General features: G+C 49.1%; 1 protein-coding gene and 1 long non-coding RNA gene across 2 annotated transcripts; one reads left to right on the top strand and one right to left on the bottom strand.

Moving 5' to 3' along the window:
* Positions 1 to 6,434: 6,434 nt before the first annotated feature.
* Positions 6,435 to 20,308, bottom strand: LOC108500043. The gene is made up of 3 exons (XR_001875744.1): positions 20,264 to 20,308; positions 13,237 to 13,313; positions 6,435 to 6,573 (listed from the first exon to the last, which is right to left on the bottom strand). It is a non-coding gene; the product is annotated as an uncharacterized LOC108500043 (long non-coding RNA).
* Positions 9,187 to 17,995, top strand: FAM3D (family with sequence similarity 3 member D). Its single transcript, XM_017820524.1, has 11 exons — positions 9,187 to 9,302; positions 12,337 to 12,394; positions 13,091 to 13,217; positions 13,960 to 14,067; positions 14,388 to 14,408; positions 15,037 to 15,160; positions 15,407 to 15,465; positions 15,838 to 15,888; positions 17,153 to 17,237; positions 17,367 to 17,493; positions 17,702 to 17,995. The coding sequence occupies exons 3-11, from the start codon at positions 13,205 to 13,207 to the stop codon at positions 17,789 to 17,791; spliced, it is 678 nt and encodes a 225-aa protein (XP_017676013.1). The 5' UTR covers positions 9,187 to 9,302; positions 12,337 to 12,394; positions 13,091 to 13,204; the 3' UTR covers positions 17,792 to 17,995.
* Positions 20,309 to 20,344: the final 36 nt, after the last annotated feature.

The following is a 20,344-nucleotide window of genomic DNA, read 5'->3' as shown; positions in this document are numbered from 1 at the left end:
AGTGCAGACAGAAGTGCAGGCAGTTTGCAACCAGCTTGGTGCAGCTATACTCTGTGTGTGTCTGTGTGTGTGTATTCATTCATTAAGGGGAGCCATTAGTTCTGTCACCAGTTCTCTAGAGTCAAACACAGGAGACCAGCTATAAGGAGTCTCACCAGCAGGGAGTTTTTGGGTGCTCTAGAACTGGGAGAACAGTGTCACTCACTGCCTCACTCATAAATTAATCTGTGCATCGTGTTACACATATGCCCCTCATGTTTGACCAGTCTGGCCTGAAAAATATCGGAAGAATTTGGGCTTTTGCACATTTTGCCATTTCCTTTAGTACCATCAGCCATTCGCTCTGGGACCAAACCACTGCTGTGATGCTTTTAACCATGTTGCTGCTGAACATCCTCTTGTGCACTGCAAAGCTATTGGAGAAACATAAACTATTGAAATACAGCAGACAGAAGAAAGACTTTTCACCCTCTAAGACTGTAGTGCTTGAGCTGTTGGTGTGTTTTCACTGTAAGGGATGCTGGGTCAAGGCTCCAGCATGGGACTTCATGCTTTCTCAGGCATCAGCTTGGGAAAGTGAGGAAGACAACTCCAGCCTCTTGCTCATCAAATCCCTCAGCACACTTGTCTAACCAAGAGTAAAGGCTAAATAAACACATCTAAACAACTGAAAAGCACATCAACATCCAACTTCAAAATAAAATGCAGTGAAGTGTGAAATTATACCTTTTATTCCATAAATCTTCAGCAACAAACACAGTTCTATAGCTTGTCTTTAGTATTGGCAGATTTTAACACACCATCCAAAGCCCATAAAGTAATTACATTTCATCTCAACAAAGAAACAAAATCCCAGCTCGTTCAATCCCCTCCATCTGAGGAAGGATTATAGACAATTCAGTGCATGTCGATTTTTCCTAGTGATAAATCCAAACCAGGTCACCAACAAAATGGTAGTGTGGGTTCCCAAGGCAGCTGATTTACAGGGAAAAACAAAGATGTTATTTGATGTCCTTCAAGACAGTGTCACCCTGCTTTCTGAAACTTCCTGAGGTTTATCCCCATCTAAAAGGCACTTAAAAATGTAAAAGTTAACCTTGAACAGACAATTTTGGCCCTTGGCAACTGCCCCTGTGCAGGTTTATGTGCTTCGTACTGGATTCCCATCTTTTAAAGAGTTATTTCATTTTGCAATAAATGAGATTATATGAGTGATGATAAAAGTGATGATAGAAAGCCAGCAGAAGACACTCGCAGCCCCACATCTTGCAACACCAACCATCAAGCCCCAGGAATCTGGGCACTCCAGACCCATGGGTCAGGCTGGAAATGTTTGTTATCAGAGCATGTGTTGGCTGCCCTTCTGCCAAACCAAGGGTATCTCTGTATACAACAAGCCACAGTTAGTTTAACTAATTTATTGCCCTCAAATAAAGCCTCCAAACTTTAATTAGACCATTGTGATTAAATGCAATTAAAACCCTGAAAGCAAGTCAACAAGGACTGCAGGCACTCTCATTCCCAAAGCCCAGCACAATGCTACAGACACACACAGGAATGGATAACTAAGAGTGAGGCTGAAAGATATTTTTCCCCACCAGGCACAAACTAACATGTCACCATAGACTTTCTACCATCCCTTGCTCAGCCTCTGCAACAGGACAAGACCTTGGAAAGGAAGCCTAAAAGTCCTAAAAGGAGAGATGGATACAATTGCCTGCCATGGTCAGTGTTGGTGCATCATCTCAAAACGCGATGATGCCCCTCATCAGCACCGGCTGTGATGGGGATCAGTGATGGCACAGGCACAAAGGAAACTTGCAAATACACGGGTGTTTTCCTTTATTCATTTCCCCACCTTTGCTTCCTTTGCTTCTGACCCAAGCAGACTATGATAAATGTTGCACAGTGATGGAAAATGTGGGGGGGAAAAGCCATGGCAGCCTCCCAGTGTCTGGTGCTGTTGTACAAAATTCAAGGCAGACAATGCAGAAATAACTTGTGCAAGTGTTTTCATGCTTTTTCAGCTGATATACCTCGTGAATGTAACTCAGTTCCCAGTTCACTCCAAGAGACCAAAGACTCAAAACTGTGTTGGCATAACTGAATCTTGTCCATGGAGAGGTCAGAGGGAAACCATCATGATTGCCAAGACAGAGAGAGTGACACTGAGCTGAGTGACACGGGGGACTAAATTGTGCTAAGAATCACCTGAACACAGAGTGGTCTTGGTGGAAGACATAAAATTTGATGTCAAATTTGTGTATCAAAAAGTTCACAACCTGTCTAGGAGACAATAAGCAGTGGAAGACCAAAACAAGGCAAAAAATGGCAAGGAGAGCACTAGTCAGGTTTCACAGGGCAAAGAATTTGGTAATATCATGATCAATTGCATTGAAATAGGAAGACAAAACTAGAAAGGGCTCTGAGAAGCCAGGAAATGTCATTGGGGGTAGGGGGACAGTAAGGAGGTGAGCAGAAAGCAAGAAAAAAAAATCATATTTCTAAATATAAACCCCAGCCAGGTCCTTCAGTCCAGCTCTGGTCATTTCTTTTGCCCTTTAGACTTTTTGAAAATCTGTCACTGAGCTATAACTTGAACAACCCCAAATCATTCCTCCTAATGGCACCTGTATTCGGATTTATTTTCTGTAGTGAGCTGGAGTAAAAGGAGAGTTGCAATAGGCACCCCACGGCACACCGGCCACCGCGGCTCAGTGTGTGCACAGAGCCAGGAAAAACCCAGCAGGTGCAGGAGAGTTCCCTGAGTTATTTCCTATTCTCTGTCTAGCAATAAAGACACAGCTACACTGGGTGGTAACTCTTAGCAGATGGTGACTTTTTAAAGTTGATTGCTGTATAAATGATACTTTCTGGGTCTGTTCCTTTTAATTCAGATTCTCAGTAGTGTGTTCAAATGTCAGAGAGCATCATATTTCTATCTTTTATTTCCTTTGTGAGCAGAAATCTTCTATAAGAAGTCTAGGAATTACAGCTTGGGAGAGAAGATAGACTCCCTCGATAAAAGTGATCTACTTTACAAATGTTACAGAATACAATAAAAACAGGAGATGCAAAAAGTCCCACTGGCTTTGTTCTCGGTGGAGAGTTTGAATTTCTATTGCACTCTTAAAGAGACATTTTGTCTGCACTGTAATGTTTACTGGATCAGTGAGGTCCATTAGCAGCACAAAGGCAGAATTTCCTCTGCTGCCAGCACAGGGAGGGTGGGGAGTGGGGGTGGAAGACATCTAATTAATCTACTACTGTGGGTAAATAAAAATAACAGGACAGCTGAATGAGGACCTTATTTACCCCCCAGCTGCACTGCAGCCCCAAGCCGGGGTGTCCATGTGCCAGACCCCCATGGCATGCAGGGTTTGGGGGGCTGCACATGCCCCAGATTGGCAGCCACATTAACCAGATTGACAGAGACCAGAGTCAATGCAATTTGGCTCTGGCCGCAAATCCAAAGCCTGTGCCATGGCTCCCAATGGCAAGAGGGCTGTTATATTGCTCCGAGCTACCTACTGGGTGGTTCACCTGCTTACCTTCATCTGAGCAAGGTGTCATTTCACCACGGTGCTGAGGAGCTGGACCTGTACCTGGAAGCTGCAGCTCAAAGGCTTTTCTGGTTTTCTGCAAGATGTGTGTACATGTCTTTTTAATGGTGTCGTAGCTGGAAACTGTATCCTCACATACCTTTGTAGCTATGGAGGGTGTTCAGAACAGCATGGGCTGCTTGCCCAAAACTCAGGAGGATCAATGCTCTTCCCGAAAGAGGATTCCCTGTGAGGACAATGGGTCACCTCTGAGGGCTTCCCACTACATCATCCACCAGATCAGAAAAGGTACCTCTGACAATAACTACCGTGTATTTTCACAGGTTTCACAGAATATTCTGAGTTGGAAGGGACCGACAAGGATCATCAAGCCCAGCTCTTGAGTGAATGGCCCATTGAGGGATCCATCCCCCACCCCTGGTGTTATTAGTGATTTCCTGCCACCCTACTGACCCACACCTGGGACCTGAGTACACCTCCTGACATGAATACTCTGGAAAAAATGGAGGTGAAAAATAGAGCACCTCTGTGCCTTGTACCACTGTGGACCCCTCCCTACCATGGGACAGCTCCTGTGTCCCCAGGTTTGGGAAGATTTACCAAAATAGATGCCACTGTGGCAAACTGGGGAGATTCAAAGGGCTCTGCTACTGTCACTCAACTGCCCTCTGCACTTCACCTCCCCTCAGAGTCTATGTCTCAGCCATTTATTTATTGCACCTCCTTGGCAAAAAAAGGAAAGACATCCCCTGGCCAGAGGGAAATGTCCCAATTAAAGAGTGAATGATGCAGTAAAACAGCAGAGCATTCTTGAGAGCAGCGGTAAAAGCGGCCACCTCTTGTCCTCAATTTATGCTGCTCCCATCACCCTGGGCATTATATTTGTGCTGACAAGGATCAGTTTAACCCCTGCCTGCAATCTAATAAAAAGCTGGCATGATGCAAGCATACATAATCTTTCTTCAGTGTCCTAGGAATGGATGCAATAAAAAACTGCTGCTGCTGCTCGATGGCCACAGTCACTGCCTGGAATAAATAACTCCCTGTCCCATACCAGCAGTTGGAAGTGCTTTGGACCAGAGGCTTTTCAGACCCTCATCCCTTTATAGAATCTTGTAATCATAGGGTTGTTTAAGCTGGAAAAAAACCTCTTAGATCATTGCGTCCAGCTGTTCCCCTAGCACTGCCCAGTCCGCCACTAAACCATGTCCCCAAGAGCCACATCTACACATCTTTTAAATCCCTCCAGGGATGATGACTCAACCACTTCCCTGGGCAGCCTGTTCCAGGGCTTGACAACCCTTTTGGTGAAGAAATTGTTTCTAATATCCAAACTAAAACTCCCCTAGTGCAGTTTAAGGCCATTTCCTCTTGTCCTGTTGCTTGGGAAAAGAGACTGATGCCCACCTGGCTACAATCTCCTTTCAGATAGTTGTGTTCCCCCTGAGTCTCCTTTTCCCCAAGCTGAGCCCCCTCAGATCCAGCTTAACACTCCAGCTCATCTGTGAGTGCATCACATGGCTGGTGGCAGTCACCCATCACCCCTCAGTATATACCAGGGGCAAAGGAAAAGGAAAAGTCCCAAAGGCCCTGACATAAGTAAACAACGGGATCTTTCCCCTCTCATCATTAATTGACCAAATCAGAGTTGCAGAGCTGACATTACGCTCTGCTACCCTTTGTAATGAAATCACTGCCTGTGCATAAGAAACAAATTTAATGATATGATACTAATAGGGTTAGAAATTTCCCATGCAAATATTAATAATTTATATCTACATTCATTTTTTAATACTGCTTGCAGTCTGTAACAAGAAAATGCTGAAGTTTACCAGCCTTTCTCACAGATCTTGTCTGGGGAGGGCACAGGCGTTACCCAGCTGGAGGCACAGGCTCCCCAACACGATTTCCCTGGAGGTGCAAATTAGCTCTTGGAAATCATGTCCTGGCCTGCAACCATGTTTCAAAATAGAGATGATGCCTAAACATGAGCGCTGCTTGCATGGACGAACCAGCAAGAGGAGACGGACCGTGAGCCTTGGTGCTGCCTGAGCCCCTTCCCACAAGCAACACCCTCACCAAGAGCCGGGACTGCCAATGGCCTCTGCAACAACGCAGGGTGGAATGAGCACCAAGCCCCCACCTGTGTCTTGAGGCAGCTGGCAGCAAAAGGAGCAACCTTTGGACTGTAAAGCCAGAGGGATCTGGGGACTATAGGGGGCGGGGTGGGGAGGGCATTTTGTTGCAGAAGTAGGGAGGGATTTGTGCTAAATGTTCTTTTTTTTTCAGCGGTGAAAAAGTCTCTTAAAGGAAGGGCAGTGTCTGCGAATCTGCGGGGTTGAAAGGGAAGCTAATTCCCTCGGACAGGCATAATTGCTGCAATTCAGAATGGTAAAAATGTGAAATTAGGAATAATCAATGGCTGTTTATGATCTGTCTCTATACTGTGAATTCAGCTAATACGGAGTAATTACACTGTGCTAATTCCTGGTATTTGTCATCGTTCAGTTGCAGAGGAGTCCTGCAAAACAATAAAAGCAGATTGGCTGCACTGGGCCCGCAGACCGGGGGCTTAGCACTGCCCGAGCTAATTTCTCTTTTAATAGTAAAAGCGGCTATGATTTCCCTTATTTATTTTTCTCTCCTGGCGGCAAATCCGGCAGTGGGCTGTGCGCCGCGCTCGGCCGGGCGCAGGGATGCGCTACACAACAGCACCCCCAATAGCCGGCACCGCCGCGCTGCCGGGGACGCGCACCGCGCACCAGCCCCTGTCCAGCCAAACACGTCCTGTCTCCGCTGGTGAAACTGCGTCTTCACCTTCTTGCCCAATATTGTTATAACAACCCTCTTATCAAACTTTGTCCTCACACAGTTCTCATCTGGCACAGGGTAACCCTGCCGCGTCTCACCCGGATGCTCGGTCACTCCGGAAACCGATGGGATGTGTTTCCCGGCAGTTTGCTGGCATGATTCACTCTTCAGGCAATGAAATAGTGCTAGTTATTGACCTCTGCAAAAGTGGGAGAGGAGAGGTGAGTACAGGAACAGGATGGTTTATTGGTGGGTGAATAACCCCCCACAGCAGCACAGGTGGAAGGTGTGGGCTGCAGAGACAACCCTCGCCCTCACCCACCTCTGGCACATGTTGTGCAGGAAGCGTAGATGATGTTTAAAACTACATAAACCCAGAAGTTACAGGTTGTTCGAAGGTGCTACACTTAACATCTGCAGTACAGGAGCAGCAGGAGCAATCAGAATCCATACACCCACAGGGCTTGTCAGGACAAAGTTTGCAAAGTGGCAGTGGCCAAACCTTTCCTAAGAGAATTTGTCATGACTTCATTCCAGAGAGCACACCCCTGAAAAGCAGCGTGTCCCTGGCCACTGCAGAGCCCCATAGGTGAGGGATCTTTGGGGAAACTTCCTGATGCTGAGCTTTCATGTCCTGGGAGGGACAGTCCTGCAGCCACTGGGGCTATTTGGCAGGAGCCACCAGTGCCCCAAGGCTTCCCACCATCCGCTGAGGGGCCACACACCCAGCACTGACACACGGAGGGAGGATGAGGAGGATGAGGAGAGCAGCTCCTTACGTACCAGCCCACTCCTGCCAATTCTACCAGGGTGCTCATCGCAGTGCAGTGACTTTGCACCACAGACTGCTCATTCCCCACCTTGGCACCTTTTTGACATCACATCTATTATTTTTTCTTCATTTCTCTTTCTCTGCATCACAAAGAACCTCTGGGGGGAGCCTGAGGATGAGTCTGATGTGATTCCATTGCACTGCACCAGTTAATTGTTTGCTGTGTTGAGATGAAGCTGATGTCCTGTTCCCAGCACTTGACACATTCACTAAAGCTAGGTGGCATTAAAAAAGCCCCCATTTAAAAGCCCCCTTCTGCTGTGTGCCACATTGGATGGGCAAAACCTGGGCTAGCACAGGATGCAGGAATAGGACAAAAGGGCTCTCCATGCCAGCACCAGCACTTGAGCTGTGCCATAGCCACATCCCATGAGGAAAGCGCACAGCTCCCCATCTTTTCCTGTGGTTTCAGAGAAACATCTTGGATGAAATGTGCAGTTCCAGAGAGCAGAGGGATTTCAAGCAAGATTTCTTTGTTGTGATGATGAGGCTCCTGGCCCTGCTGATGGTTTTTGCTCATTTCCTCTGCAAGCAGCAGCAATGCCTCCATCTCCATAGAGGACTCAGAGGCCTCAGGTGCCTTGAAGCAGGAGGAGAAATTCATCACGTAACTGACCTCCCCCAGGGCACTACAATCCCCATGCCATGGGCCAGCTCCTGGATGGGTGGGAAGCGGGTGGATGGAGCAGGGACACGTGCTGTGGCACGCCGGGGCTTGGGGCACTTGGTTATTGAGCTGAGCCGGTTATTGCCAGCAGCTAAACAAACTAATGGGAAGGATATTTCCCTGGAGAGAGAGAAGGTTTTTGATTTAGACTGTACTGTTTAAGCTTAGACTCTCACCGCAGCTAAAATTTCCTTCTGAGGGCAATAATTATCCCAGTGCAGAGCCCAAGCATGTGTTTGCTTTTCTGCTCCCTATCTGGAAGGATTTGGTTTAGGGGTCTTTGATTTCCCCTGGTGTTCAGCACCCCCTGCACACCTTGCCCAGCTCTGGGGACCAGAGCTGGAGGGAAGCAAAGAAAAGCTCAGTGCACAGCTTTATGCAGAGATCACCCTCAGGTATTAAACTAATTACCAGGGAGAGGCACTAGTCCCTCAGGGGTTCTGCTCCAGCCCTCTGCAAGCTGCAGTCCAAAGACAGTGCTGCTGCTGCCAGCCCTGCATTTCCTCCATTGGTTCTGGAATGAAAATTACTTTAAAAGCTCCAAGAGAAGCCATTTGGTTCTTCTAAGTGATAGGAATGGAAAAGAAAAAGGAAAGAAGGAATGGGAACACTTTTTTTCTTGCTGGCAGGTAAATGAGGTTCAGCTTTTGAAAATATATAGGGCCTCTAGTGCTAACTGCAGGGCTGGAGTCTCCAAGGAGTGATTTCTTCCTTCAGAACCATAATAATAACAATAAATGATTAAAAAGAAAACAGCCTAAATCTATATCTGTAGTTAACTCAGGACTCCTTCAGAGTTCAGGCCTGTTGCTGAATAAATAAACACTTACTTGAAAAAGGAACCTCCAGCCTCCTGCAAATGAGAGGCAGCGAAGCAGCGCTCAGGGGCAGCCCGAACACGTGCAGCACAGCCAGAGGGAAATCCTGCCAGATCAGGTTATTCTGGCTTTACTCCAGATTGGGGAACACCAGACCTGGCTTCCTGCCCACCCGCTCCCATTGCAGAACCCTGCATCAGCCACGCTGCCCAGTGTGCTGGTTTGGTGCAAGAGCATAGAGTCAGGCTGGTGACCGCCCTCAGAGAGGTTTTTCTCTTCTGATGTGCCAAAAAAGTGAGTGCCAAAGTAGAGAAAACCTCCAAAAGAAACACATGAGGTAATGGCCACAGGAATTACTGTTTCCTCCCTCCCATGGAACAGCTGCTCCCAACCACTGCTGGTGACTGCGCCCTGTGGGCTGACACGTCGGGTGCTCAGCCCCACACCGGGCAGTGAGATAAGGCTCAGGGAGGTACCATGAGTCACAGAGGGCTGGGCAGACTTGGCAGCTACACTGCCACACTGCCCAGCACATGGTACCCCAGCTCCCTGGGACGCCCCAGCACCCACACAGCCTGCAGAGAGGGACAGCACAGCTGGGACGCTGAAAGGTACGTAGACTTGTCCCATCCCTGGCTGGGGAAATGTGGTTTCTAGAGCATGACTGAAGTAATGCATTTCTTTTTACTTGCTGGCAGGTTAGAAGGTTGCGTGGGCAAGGTTTTGGTTGTTCCTCCTTCTTGTAGACAGGAGGAGAAGGGGAAGCCCCGTGCACTGGCATTCCTTCCATGAGATGCAACTGTGCTGGTTTCATGGTCAGAACTAATGAACTACCTGTGTTAACAGGGATTTGTAATTTGGTGGAATCAGCTGTGTGATGTGGGGTCCAGGTCAAAGCCCTTTATCCGTCATGGCTATGGATGAATTTGCAGGATGTTCACTGTGCAGAGTGTGTGGTTTGTCCAAGATCAGGCTGCTTCTCAGGTTATTGTGTATTTTTTCTTGCACTGCTGAAAGAGACTCAGTCTTGCTGCCCACACAGCACCAATAGAGAGGGAAATATTTTCTTTAAAAAACTGATTACATCATCTGGAGTTTTGAGAAACCAGACTAGATGGAAGGGAAGGAGGACATGAGGTGGCAAGTGCTTCCTGGTAGAAAGCAGCAAACATTGGTCAGCACCCCAGATAACTACTGGATTGTACTGGGGGCAGTTTTGCCATAAGATGTCCTCTCCAGCCATTTAGTGGATCCAGCAGCTGGCCAAGCATTTTTATGAGCAGAGGAATTTATAAGCCCTCTGGCAAACAGCCCCCTCCAGTTGAGTAAGCTGGCAAAACTCAGTTAGATTGACTCCTTTTGAGACTGAAAATGGCAGTGTAGCACCCTCCATTCTCCTGTGGTGGGATAAACCCTGAACACGGGGTGGATGTGCACCCACCCAACACCAGTCCCTCCTCTGCACCCCTGCATTCAATTTTGCAGGAAAACCTGATTGTTGGAGGGGTGACTCGATTGGTGTGGGCAGTCACCCTCTTTGGAGCCCCAGCCCCACCCCACAGCAAAATGCTCGTGTTCACAGTCAGGGACCTGCTGGGAAACAGAGGGACAGGTAGGGCTCAAAAGCAGAAAAAAAAAATAGAAAAAAAAGGCAGGAGTTTGTGGGGAAGCAAAGTAAAGTTTTCCTGCAGTGCCAGGAGGCAACAGAACATTCACCTGCTGAATCCTGGAAAACCAAACTGTGTTTCTTGACAGCAATTAACTCAGCTCTGCTAAGCGGCACTTCGTCCAGAGCAGGCTTGGGTGCAGCCTTTGCCTTACAACACCATGAACCTCTTTAGCAATATTTGTCCAAGAACTTTTTTGTTCCTGGAATGCTTTTTAAGCAAATAATTTCAGGTTTATTAGACAAATAACTCTGTTTAACACCCAACATAGTTCCTTCCTTTCTCCCTCGCCTGCCAGCAGGTCTCTGGCAGATGTCAGAGCACAGGTGCCTTTTATTCTGGCACAACACTAGGAAGAAAAAAAACTATTCAGTGCAAACAATTATAAAATAATGTAATATAAATAACAGGACATGGTTACTCTCTTGTAATGCAATCAGGTTCCAGGATTTTCACTGCCTAGGGACTTCACCCAATAAATTTTATCTGGGATTAAGGTGAAGATAAACAGCCCAAATAAATACATCACTTCCCTGAAGCACTGGCATTTATTGGTTTATTTTTCCATTACTCTTCCTCTGCAATGAAATCAGTATGTTCATAGAAAACCCACAAATTTGGTAAAGGAGAGAACTATGCAATGGGCCCCTATGAGGCCAATGGTCACTGTAGAGGTGGGGACCAAACAGGGAGGGTTTTGCAAACCCAGTGGAGTTTTGCTCCACTCACTGTGTCCAAATCACAGTCCAGGTCTGAATCCTCACCAGCTCCAGGCTCTGCTCATGGCACTTGAGGGGAAGTCAACAAGCTCCAGAAGCAAACCAGTACCAATTTTGAAGTTCTTGTGTCTTGCCAAGTGGGATTCTGAGGACTGCCCCCATTTTCTGACCCCATCACTAGATCAGGCACTGGCATGGGGGAGCCAGGACTGGGATAGTGTCCCTGCGTTTAACAAGCAGAAATTCATGTTGAAAGGAACAAAAGGGAAGAGCCTGGTACTGCCCCTCCAGATCCATCCACAGGCAGCATTCATCCTCCAAAACCTTTAAACCATCCTTTTTCAGGTCTGTGGCTCTTCTACCAGCTCAGTGAAATGTTAATCCCAGCTCCATCACAAGTTTTAAAATCTGTTTCAGAGATACCGTGCTGGGGGCTGGGATGGACCAGGACAAGGTGGTGTGGGGAAGGGCTGTGGGAATCACGGACCCCCCTGACACCTCGCACAGGGACAGATTCCTGTTCACAGGCCCCTTCCTCTGGGAGGAATAGCTGCTGGGCAGAGAAGGGCGATTCTGCTGGGAAGCTGCGAGCTTGGCTGATACACTACCAAAAACACACTGTCATGATACCCTAGGGTACAGAAATACCTTCCAAGGCCTCCTTTAAAACACAGACAGGCCAGTCTCCCATGGGAAGCTCATCATTCCCTGCTGGAGCAGCTCCAGCGTATCCTCCTTGCTGCAGTGTCCCAGCAGACATGGGCACAGCGGAGGGGTCTCATGGGGGAGCACTGCCGGGCTCCAGACACCTGAAACATCACTGAGGGGCTGCCTAAAAGCCCCAGACAATGATGCTGCAACCTGCCCCTAGGTGTAGGGAAAACCAAGGGGAGCATCATATCAGGGCACTGAGGGGGGATGCAGGTCCATCCCGCCCGGGGTTCAAGGCAGGACACGCACCACAGCCACGGTCAGTAACACGGCAAGCCCTGGGAGGGGACCCAGAGCAGGGCTGAGCAGGAGGCAAAGCTCTTCTCTGCTTCCTCATGACGCAGCAGCCTGAAATCAACATTCAACCCAGCCCTGCTAAAACCCGTTGCTCCTTATTTACCCATCAAACAGGAAAAGCAACTCTCAGCACAGCCCTTTTACAAATTTTCTGTCAAACAGCACTTATAGGGCTGTTCAGTTAACATCAGGCTCATTAACCAGGAGGCTCATTAACCAGCACCCATCTCACAAGTGACAATTTGCCTTAGGAGTCCAGGGTGGTTTCCACAACAGACGTTCACCAGACTGCAGCCTGGAATTTCAAAGGTAGGAGTGGGTCCCCAGCCCCTGGGAGCCCAGTGCGTGGGGTGGTGGGTGCCTGTCCCGTTGGTCAGGGTGGCAGTGGGAGAGAGGGCAGCAGATGGACTCGCTCGGGTAGGAAATAGTTCATGCTCCAAATTACAACCACACCCCATCCCTGTGGGTGAAGTCGCTCCAAGATTTGGCCGAGTGGGAATATTTCTGGTTTTAAGTTGGGTGTCTGCAAAGCTGCCTGCTCTGCCCAGCACAGTGGTGCTGCCCTTCTTCCTTTCTCCTTTGGATTTGAAGGAGGACAAGCTCGTTCCCGGAGGTTCCCCTAACTGAGCAAGGCCAAATCACAGCTTGTCCTCAGACAGCATTTTGCAGTCCCTAATATTTAAAACCTACTTTGCATCATCCCAGAAGGAAATTCAGCAAAGGTATGACTGAAAATATCCACCTCATCAGCAGAATAGAAAAAACCTGATCCATTACCAAGAACACAACACGAAACAGGAGCACAGGGGGCAGCAGACAGACACAGGGAAGGGTTCTGAGACTTCAGAGGGATCGAGCTTTATCAGTGCAGCCTGCTCTAGCATACAGAGCCAGGACTTATCAGGGTGGGATCAAGCACATGTGTCTGATAGGAATTTGTACATCTTTGATGATGCCTTAGCTATTATAAATATGATTAAACATAGCTATTATCTTTTCATCCAGAATCTGCCTGGCTTTGGTAGGTTACAGGTACTCTTTATGGCATTGCCTTCTTTTCTTCAGGGTGACCTGTGACCATTGGCCACCCCCTCAGCTGTGCTCTCCCTCCCCAACACCATGCGGATATCAGGTGAGGGAGACATATTTACCTTTCTCTGTCCATTCTTCTACAGTTCCTTGTGCCTCCATCTCATTTACATGATGCCTTCTAAGCCCTGACCTTTCCCTGCCAGGCACATGAGAAAAGGTCTTTGTGTAAGCATCAGGTTTTTACAAGATTTGTGTAGATTTCAGCCTGTTGTATTTTTCCCAGTGAAACCTTCTGTGTCTGGGAAGAGATGGCTATTGAGACGCTCCTGGTTCCATAAGAGCTATTCAGCTGCAATAAAAGTACATTTTTCTACTCTCTTTCCATGCAGGACTGGAACGTTTTGCTCTGATGAGCGCTGTTTTAAAGCCAAATGCCAATCACATTTGTATCAGCAGCTGCTCGGCTGTAGCAAGTGACTAATTGGGGGATAGCAGTCTTCCCAGCACTGGGAACATAAGAAATATTTGGATTTACATAGCTCTCTGAGTAATTATCAGATTTACTTTAATGTAGAGAGAAATATGAATAGTGCCTCCCAGTAGAATGGTAGTGCCTATCTGAGCATCACCACATACTCCAGAGATATTAATTAAGAGATCAGAATCCATTTAGATGGTGAAGGAGTGTTAGCTGCCTTCCCACACCATGTAAGCACTGGCTGTCACCCTGAGCCTGGTAACCTTGGGACAGACAAACCAAGTCCCCAGAAACCAGAGGGATGCCCCGGTCTGACCCAGCTGCGGCTGCTGCTCTCACCTGGCTCCTCTCCCGCACCTTGCAGGTGTGATCCGGTGCATGGTGCTGCTCATCACACTGCTGGGCACATGGTTCATCATGCAGACGTACTTCCACCACAGCTGGAAAACCATCAGCCTGCGGAGCTGGCTCGGTGAGGCACCAACGGGGCTCCAGCCAGATTCAGAGGGAGGGTCTGGGAGGTTCCATTGCAAGCCAGCCCCCAGAGCTGGATATAGTTGCCACAAATATTTGCACTTGCAATCTCTGGCCAAGGCTATAACCACTAGCTCTGACCACCAGGGCAGGGAGGGGACAGCATAGTGGGAAGCTGCACTGGGGTAGCGTGGGTCCAGAGATGCCTGCAGCCATAGGAACCAGTTTTGGGGAGCTGGTACCTGAACAGCTGCTCCAGGCTTGGGGAAGAGCCAGCTGCTCTCTGGGGTGTCTAACCCTCCTGCTTGATACCCACAGGTGCCAGGAACAAGCCCAGCAGTGAGTACTGCTCTCGACTTCATCTCTGTCCCACAGCTCCGCTCCAGGGTTGAGGGTGATGGTGGATGCACGATAGCTGTCCTCAGAGCCAAGGCAAAAATCCCACCCTCCCAAGCACAGGAGGATTTGCTATTGCACACAGCAGTGGGGTTTTGGCAGGCTCTGCGAGCACACAAACCTTCATGCAATCGCCCTGCCCCCAGCAGAAGCACCCCCAGGGCACAGAAGGAAGGTCATGGGTCCTGCCAGGTGGGTCCCTGCCTTGGCAAGAGTGGGGAAACTCTGGGCAGAAAAGCCCTGAGGGTCTGGCCTTGGATACCAGCTCCAAATGCTCGTGGCACACAGCCCTCTGACCCCTATGGCAGCAGCTGTGCCATCTCACACCCAGAGCAGTACCTGGCAGCACCAACTCATACCTCCTACCCCAAGCCTCCACACCATAAACCTCAAGCACAAAGCTGGTCCCAGCCCCAGGACAAGCCTCCTTCATGCAAGAAGCCAGTCCAGGTGTTACCCCCTTAGTGGGCCACTATCCCCAGTTCCAGCCCTGCTCAGCCACTCAGGGGCATGGCCTGTGTCCCCCTGAGGGGCCAATGCCATGGCTTGCAGCTCTGCTCCTCCCTCGCAGGTGAGAAGCTGCCCCGGCACAAGTGTGGGAACCAGAAGAGCTGCCCTCAGAATTATTTTGCCTTCAAGATCGTCAGTGGTGCTGCAAACGTGGTGGGACCTTCCATCTGCTTTGAAGACTTGGTGTAAGTAGCACATGGCAGGAACAGAGCAGCCGTGGCTGGCCTGGCCTTCAGTTTGGCCTCTGCCAAGCACATCAATGGCTGTCACAGTGTATTTGTGGTTAAAAAAAATTTCTGTAAATAGATTTCTTTGCTACCACTTCTGGAGTATTTTGCTGTCTCCAGCTTCTTTGCCCCATCACAGTTTCACTGGCACCAGCATCTCCAGGGCATCCCTGCACTCACTGTGCTCTCTGCTTTCCTTTCCAGCCTCATGAGCAGCATCAAAAACAACATTGGCAGAGGCCTGAACATTGCACTGGTGAATGGTGAGTCAGGTGGGCACTGATTCCTTTTTCCCCGTGGCCAGGTTTCCTTCCTCTCCCAGGAGAGAACAGGCCACTGGGGACCCCATCCCAGGCACTGTGGCTGAGCCAAAAGCATGCCCATCTTGTTGTTGCATGGGGCACACAGCCACAGTTATGGTTGCAAGCACTGCCAGTGAGAAGGGAACAAACCCACCTGGGTCAGTTCCACATTCATGACAGTTCCACGAGCTTCTCCAAGCAACACAGAAGATATGACACACTGAGGGAAGAGCAAAGCATTTGGAGTAGGAACCCCTGGCCCATGGCCAGGCAAAGCCTAAAGCCACCTCAGTGCAAACTCACTGTGCTCTGTTTTCAATTTTAACCTTTCAGGAACAACTGGGAAGCTCCTGAAAACTGACTCATTCGACATGTACTCTGGAGGTGAGCACCATCACTCTGCTGCTTAGTGGTTCCCAGCCAGGGTTCACACCAACGCTGCTGGCTGCTGGCTACTTCAGCTGCTCCTCTGTCATGTATTTAACCATAAATTTGAGTGGACTTTGACCAGAATTGCCAGCCTGGGCGGTAAAAGCCCAGCTTTCCCTGAGGCCATCAAGCCTGGAGTCCTCACGATGCATCCACATCCAAGACAGGCTTCTCACTCCTTTTACGTGCACCCAGTAGCCTGGAAAACATAATTTCACTAACCTGAATAGACCAGGGCACTCGAGATTTGAGAAAGGTACTTTCTGAGATCAGGTAGTTAATCCTGATATTTTGCAACTTGCAATTCAGTTTTTGAATGATGGTGGTGGCTGAGCAGCAGTTTGTTTCCCTGCCTTTCATGGAAGAATAAATGAGGGAGCTCAGGGCATGGCAGTGAGACACGGCCCCCAGGCCCAGCAAGGAGCATGGCAGCAAAGACCTGTGCCTGCTGGCTTCAGACAGTATTCCTAGCAGCAAATAGATGCCCTGAGCCAGGGCAGCACCTGGCTGACACTGACATGCTGGATGCTGAAAATCCCACCACTGTTGCCAAGCTGTTACCAAATCACTCTGCAGCTTTGGCAGGACTCATCAAAAACCACCCTTGTAGTCCTTTCGATTTTCCCTTTTCTGTTCAAGCCTTCCTTAGAGATCAGTCCCCCTCTACGCTCCTTGGTTTTGCCACTTATTCTTGATAACTGGATTTTTAAGGAGAATCACCAATATAATGGTATTTCCAGCTGAGTTTATGAGCAAGATGCTTGATAGAAGAGGCACTGGGAATGAGAAGGCAGTCGGCTCCTGTGCCACTAGATGGGGCATTGGATTCAAGCATCCCACAGATGCAGGATGAGGAATAATTCCCTCAATACAGCCATGATTGCAGGGCAGGCAGCTCTGTGTCTGGGCAGGTTCATTTCTTGTGTCAGGAAGTAAATTCACACAACTAGATTTCACAGTTAGCGAGCAAAGTTTAGAAGCAATTTCCCCCCTGCAGTTTTACTGAGAGGAGGACATCAGTCCTGGGTGCTGCAGAAAGCCCAAGTGGGAACATAGGATGGGGAATGCAGCACCTGGGAGCCCACCCTTCCCCAGGTCCATGGCCCCAAATCCTGGCTAGCACCAGCATTTCCCACTGACCTAGGGGAGGCTCCCCCAGCTACCACACAACAGTCCCTGCTAAATCCCTTTTTCTCTCCCTAATGCTCTTCTCTCCCAGACATTAAAAAGCTGGAAACCTTCCTCCAAGGGATCAGGCGCGGCACCCTCGTGCTGACAGCAAGCTACGATGATCCTGCCACAAAGTGAGTTTGCCCATGGCAGCAACACTGGGCTCCCCAAAAACCTGCAGCTGGGGGAGCTGCCAGCAGCAGAGAGGGACAGGAGGGGACACCCACCTGGCAGCACACTGCCACCCTCTTACCCTCTTTCAGGATGAACGACAATGTACGGGCATGTTTCATGGAGCTGGGCAGCAGCCACGTGAGTGAGCTGGGCTTTCGGGACAACTGGGTCTTCTTGGGAGCAAAAGGGCTGATGAACAAGACCCCCTTTGAAAAGGTATGTGGTCCTCCCCTGACACCAGCTCTGGAGGCTCCATCCTCTTCATAGCACCTCCCAAGCTGTATCTCACCTACCTGTCTGCAGAAGACAAGGGCCAGTGACATTATCCTCCACAACAAGCCAAGCTGCAACTTCTGCCACGCTGTAAACTTGCACTATGCCACCAACCTCCTCATTAGTTTTCTCTCTCTCTTTTTTCTTGCAGCATATCAAAAATGATAAGGAGACAAATAAATATGAGGGCTGGCCTGAGCTGCTGGAGATGGAGGGCTGTGCCCCCAGGAAGGTGGATTAGCATCAAGCTCTAGCCTGCCACACAGGACGACCTCCACCAGTCCCACAGGTACACCAGCTCCATCGTGGGGATCCCAGCCTCTCCACTTCCCGGTCACACAGCCCAGCAGCTGCTGCCTGCTCCCAGGAACCGTCTGTTTCACAGCAAGAACTGTGCAGGGTTTGGAGAAGAGCTGCACAAGTGCTTGGAGAGCCTGAGCAAACACCTGGCCAAGTTTCAGCCAAGCTGTCCTACTCTATGGGTCAATTTGGGGTATTTTATTTTTCTGTCTTTAAATTAAAAACTTTGTAGAATGTCTTTTAAATTTCTTAAATGAGATTTCTAATTATAACACACTACCTTCTCATTTCCATTTTCAAGCGTAATCCACACTTTCCCCCACAGGCACAGCATGCCAGGTCCTCTGCCACCAGTCAAGCATCACCATCACCCATTCCACAGCCCTGCACATGGGTGCTCCCCCTCCCCACATGGCACAGGGTAAAGTCATCCCAAGCTCAGACCTTGGTGGTTTTCCCCTGGAGCTCTTGCCAATGCCCCACAGTCTCCTACAGCCACAATAAGGCCAGAAGTCCACAGGGATGGCATGCAGCAATGTAGGTTAATACTTGCAGACCAAAGCAAGTTCCCCACCTGGTTGCATCTTTCCTGGGTTAAGTCTTTAGCTGGGTTAAGCTAAATCCTCTGTGACACATCCCCATCAGGATAAGGCCAGGGATGTGCCAACCTGACTTTGGCCTCAGAGAGAGATAGATGGATGAATGTGCAGGTGTCTTGGGTAGCTGAAGTTGTGCAGCATAACCAATAGGTGGGAGCCTTTTACCAGGAGAGCCAGAGCCAACATCACTCTGGAGCGATATAATGCACCCAGGCTGGCACCCCCCTGCAGGCACCCACACACCTGCTTTGCTCCAGGAACTGCACCCCAACCTGGGGCCAGCCAACACTACCAGGAGGGGAAAGATCCCTGCCCAAAGGCAGGCTGGAGAAGCCACGCAGTCCTCCTCCTAGAGTGGTTCCTAGGCTACTGCCCACCGCTGAGCAGATGCTGGGGGAGCATCTGCCCTCACTCAAGTCCGGGTGCATCACCCAAGTACAGTCTGTTCCCACACCCTCCCTGAGCACCAGCACTGCTAAGATAAGAGGAGCTGTGCCGGTGACAGACGGGCTTATCTGTCATCACTGACAGGGATGAATTTGCATCATGTACAGACTTTAATTTCCGATGATTATATCTGGTTTTTCCCCATTCTTTGAAGCAGACCAGCAGTTTTGCATAACATGACGGTGGAGCATTTCTGCTGGAGCACTTGGAGCTGCGGGGGATAACAGGCTGTCCTGCATGGCCTTCTCTGACTCTAACAGCCTCAGCACAGCTCCTGACAGGCAGTTCACAGAGTCATTCGAGCCCTCAGGTCACCCCAGAGTAACAGAAGTGAGGAGCATTGGCAGGATAAGGCCAGGAAAGGACACAGCCTGTCATGTGTTGGTCACCTGAGGGATGAAACTCTGGATCCAAAACCCAACGTCACCAGTCAACTGGTTTTCCCTAAGCAAGGATAAATCCCCAAACAAATTGTCTAACACTTGTAAGAACTTCCAAAGGTAAAACTGAAATAATACCCCAAAACAACCATCAGAGGAATCCCCCAAGAGGTGTAGTACTTTATCCCAGCTTATCCTCCCACGCTCTTAACACACACCTGATGGCACAGAGGGAAGCCTCTGCCATAAATCGATCCCTAAATCTGCTGCAACAACAGTGGTTAATCCCAAGCGCTGAATCATCCCTACCCGTGGCAGGAGTGAGAAATAACACAAGGCAGCAGACACAACAGCCCTCACATCACACAGCCCCGCAGCGCTGCCAGCATAAATATGCCAACTATTTTAAGCCCCCTCAAAGGATCTAGATTCACTCATAAACCAAACTCAAAACAGCCCAAGAGCTGTAAAGGTGGCTGCATGGGGTAAACCAGAGCACAGCATCAACTACAGCCCTGAAAACAACCAGCCCCTTTCAGCTGCAGGAAACTCTTCCTACCCCTTCACAGTGCACATTAGAAATCTGGTTTAGAGCCAAAATAAAGGAAATTTATGTTTCGGCACACTACAGGCAGTTAAAACTAGCTCTGAATCCATCATGGAGCAGTTACTAAGGTACATCACTATTTGCAAGAAATAGAGAGAGCTAAAAGTAAAACTCCTGTGCAGGGGTCTTCATTAGCAGCCAGTGTTTTGAAGAGCCGTTCCTGCCAAAGTCTCCATGTCCTGATAAAAAAATCACTACTTTTCAAATATCCAGAAACTGGGAGGCAGAGTATAAATATGGATTCAGGAGTCAAATTGAACTTGCTATTTTTTTTAGAAGATTTGAAAAGGACGGTGGCTGCAGGGACAGCAATCCTCAAATGAGGTTTTCCAGTGCCTTGGCATATTGAAAGCTGTATTACTAAGGGGACAGGCACCCACCTGGCTGGTTTTCACTGCGCCACATCCCCCGGAGTCCTCACCAAACACAAGCCTGATCTGCCCAGCCTCCCAGAATGCAGC

Source organism: Lepidothrix coronata, unplaced genomic scaffold (assembly GCF_001604755.1).
Source record: "Lepidothrix coronata isolate B3197 unplaced genomic scaffold, Lepidothrix_coronata-1.0 Scaffold84, whole genome shotgun sequence".
In the NCBI taxonomy this organism is placed as follows: domain Eukaryota; kingdom Metazoa; phylum Chordata; class Aves; order Passeriformes; family Pipridae; genus Lepidothrix; species Lepidothrix coronata.
Note: the sequence above shows the minus strand (reverse complement) of the source record. Positions and strands in the feature narration are given on the sequence as shown.

What these genes read in the sequence shown, in the direction of transcription:
- FAM3D (XM_017820524.1), top strand. An exon ending in GAACATTGCACTGGTGAATG is followed by an intron (nt 15,466 to 15,837) that starts GTGAGTCAGGTG and finishes TTAACCTTTCAG; the next exon opens with GAACAACTGGGAAGCTCCTG. An exon ending in ACAAGACCCCCTTTGAAAAG is followed by an intron (nt 17,494 to 17,701) that starts GTATGTGGTCCT and finishes TTTTTCTTGCAG; the next exon opens with CATATCAAAAATGATAAGGA.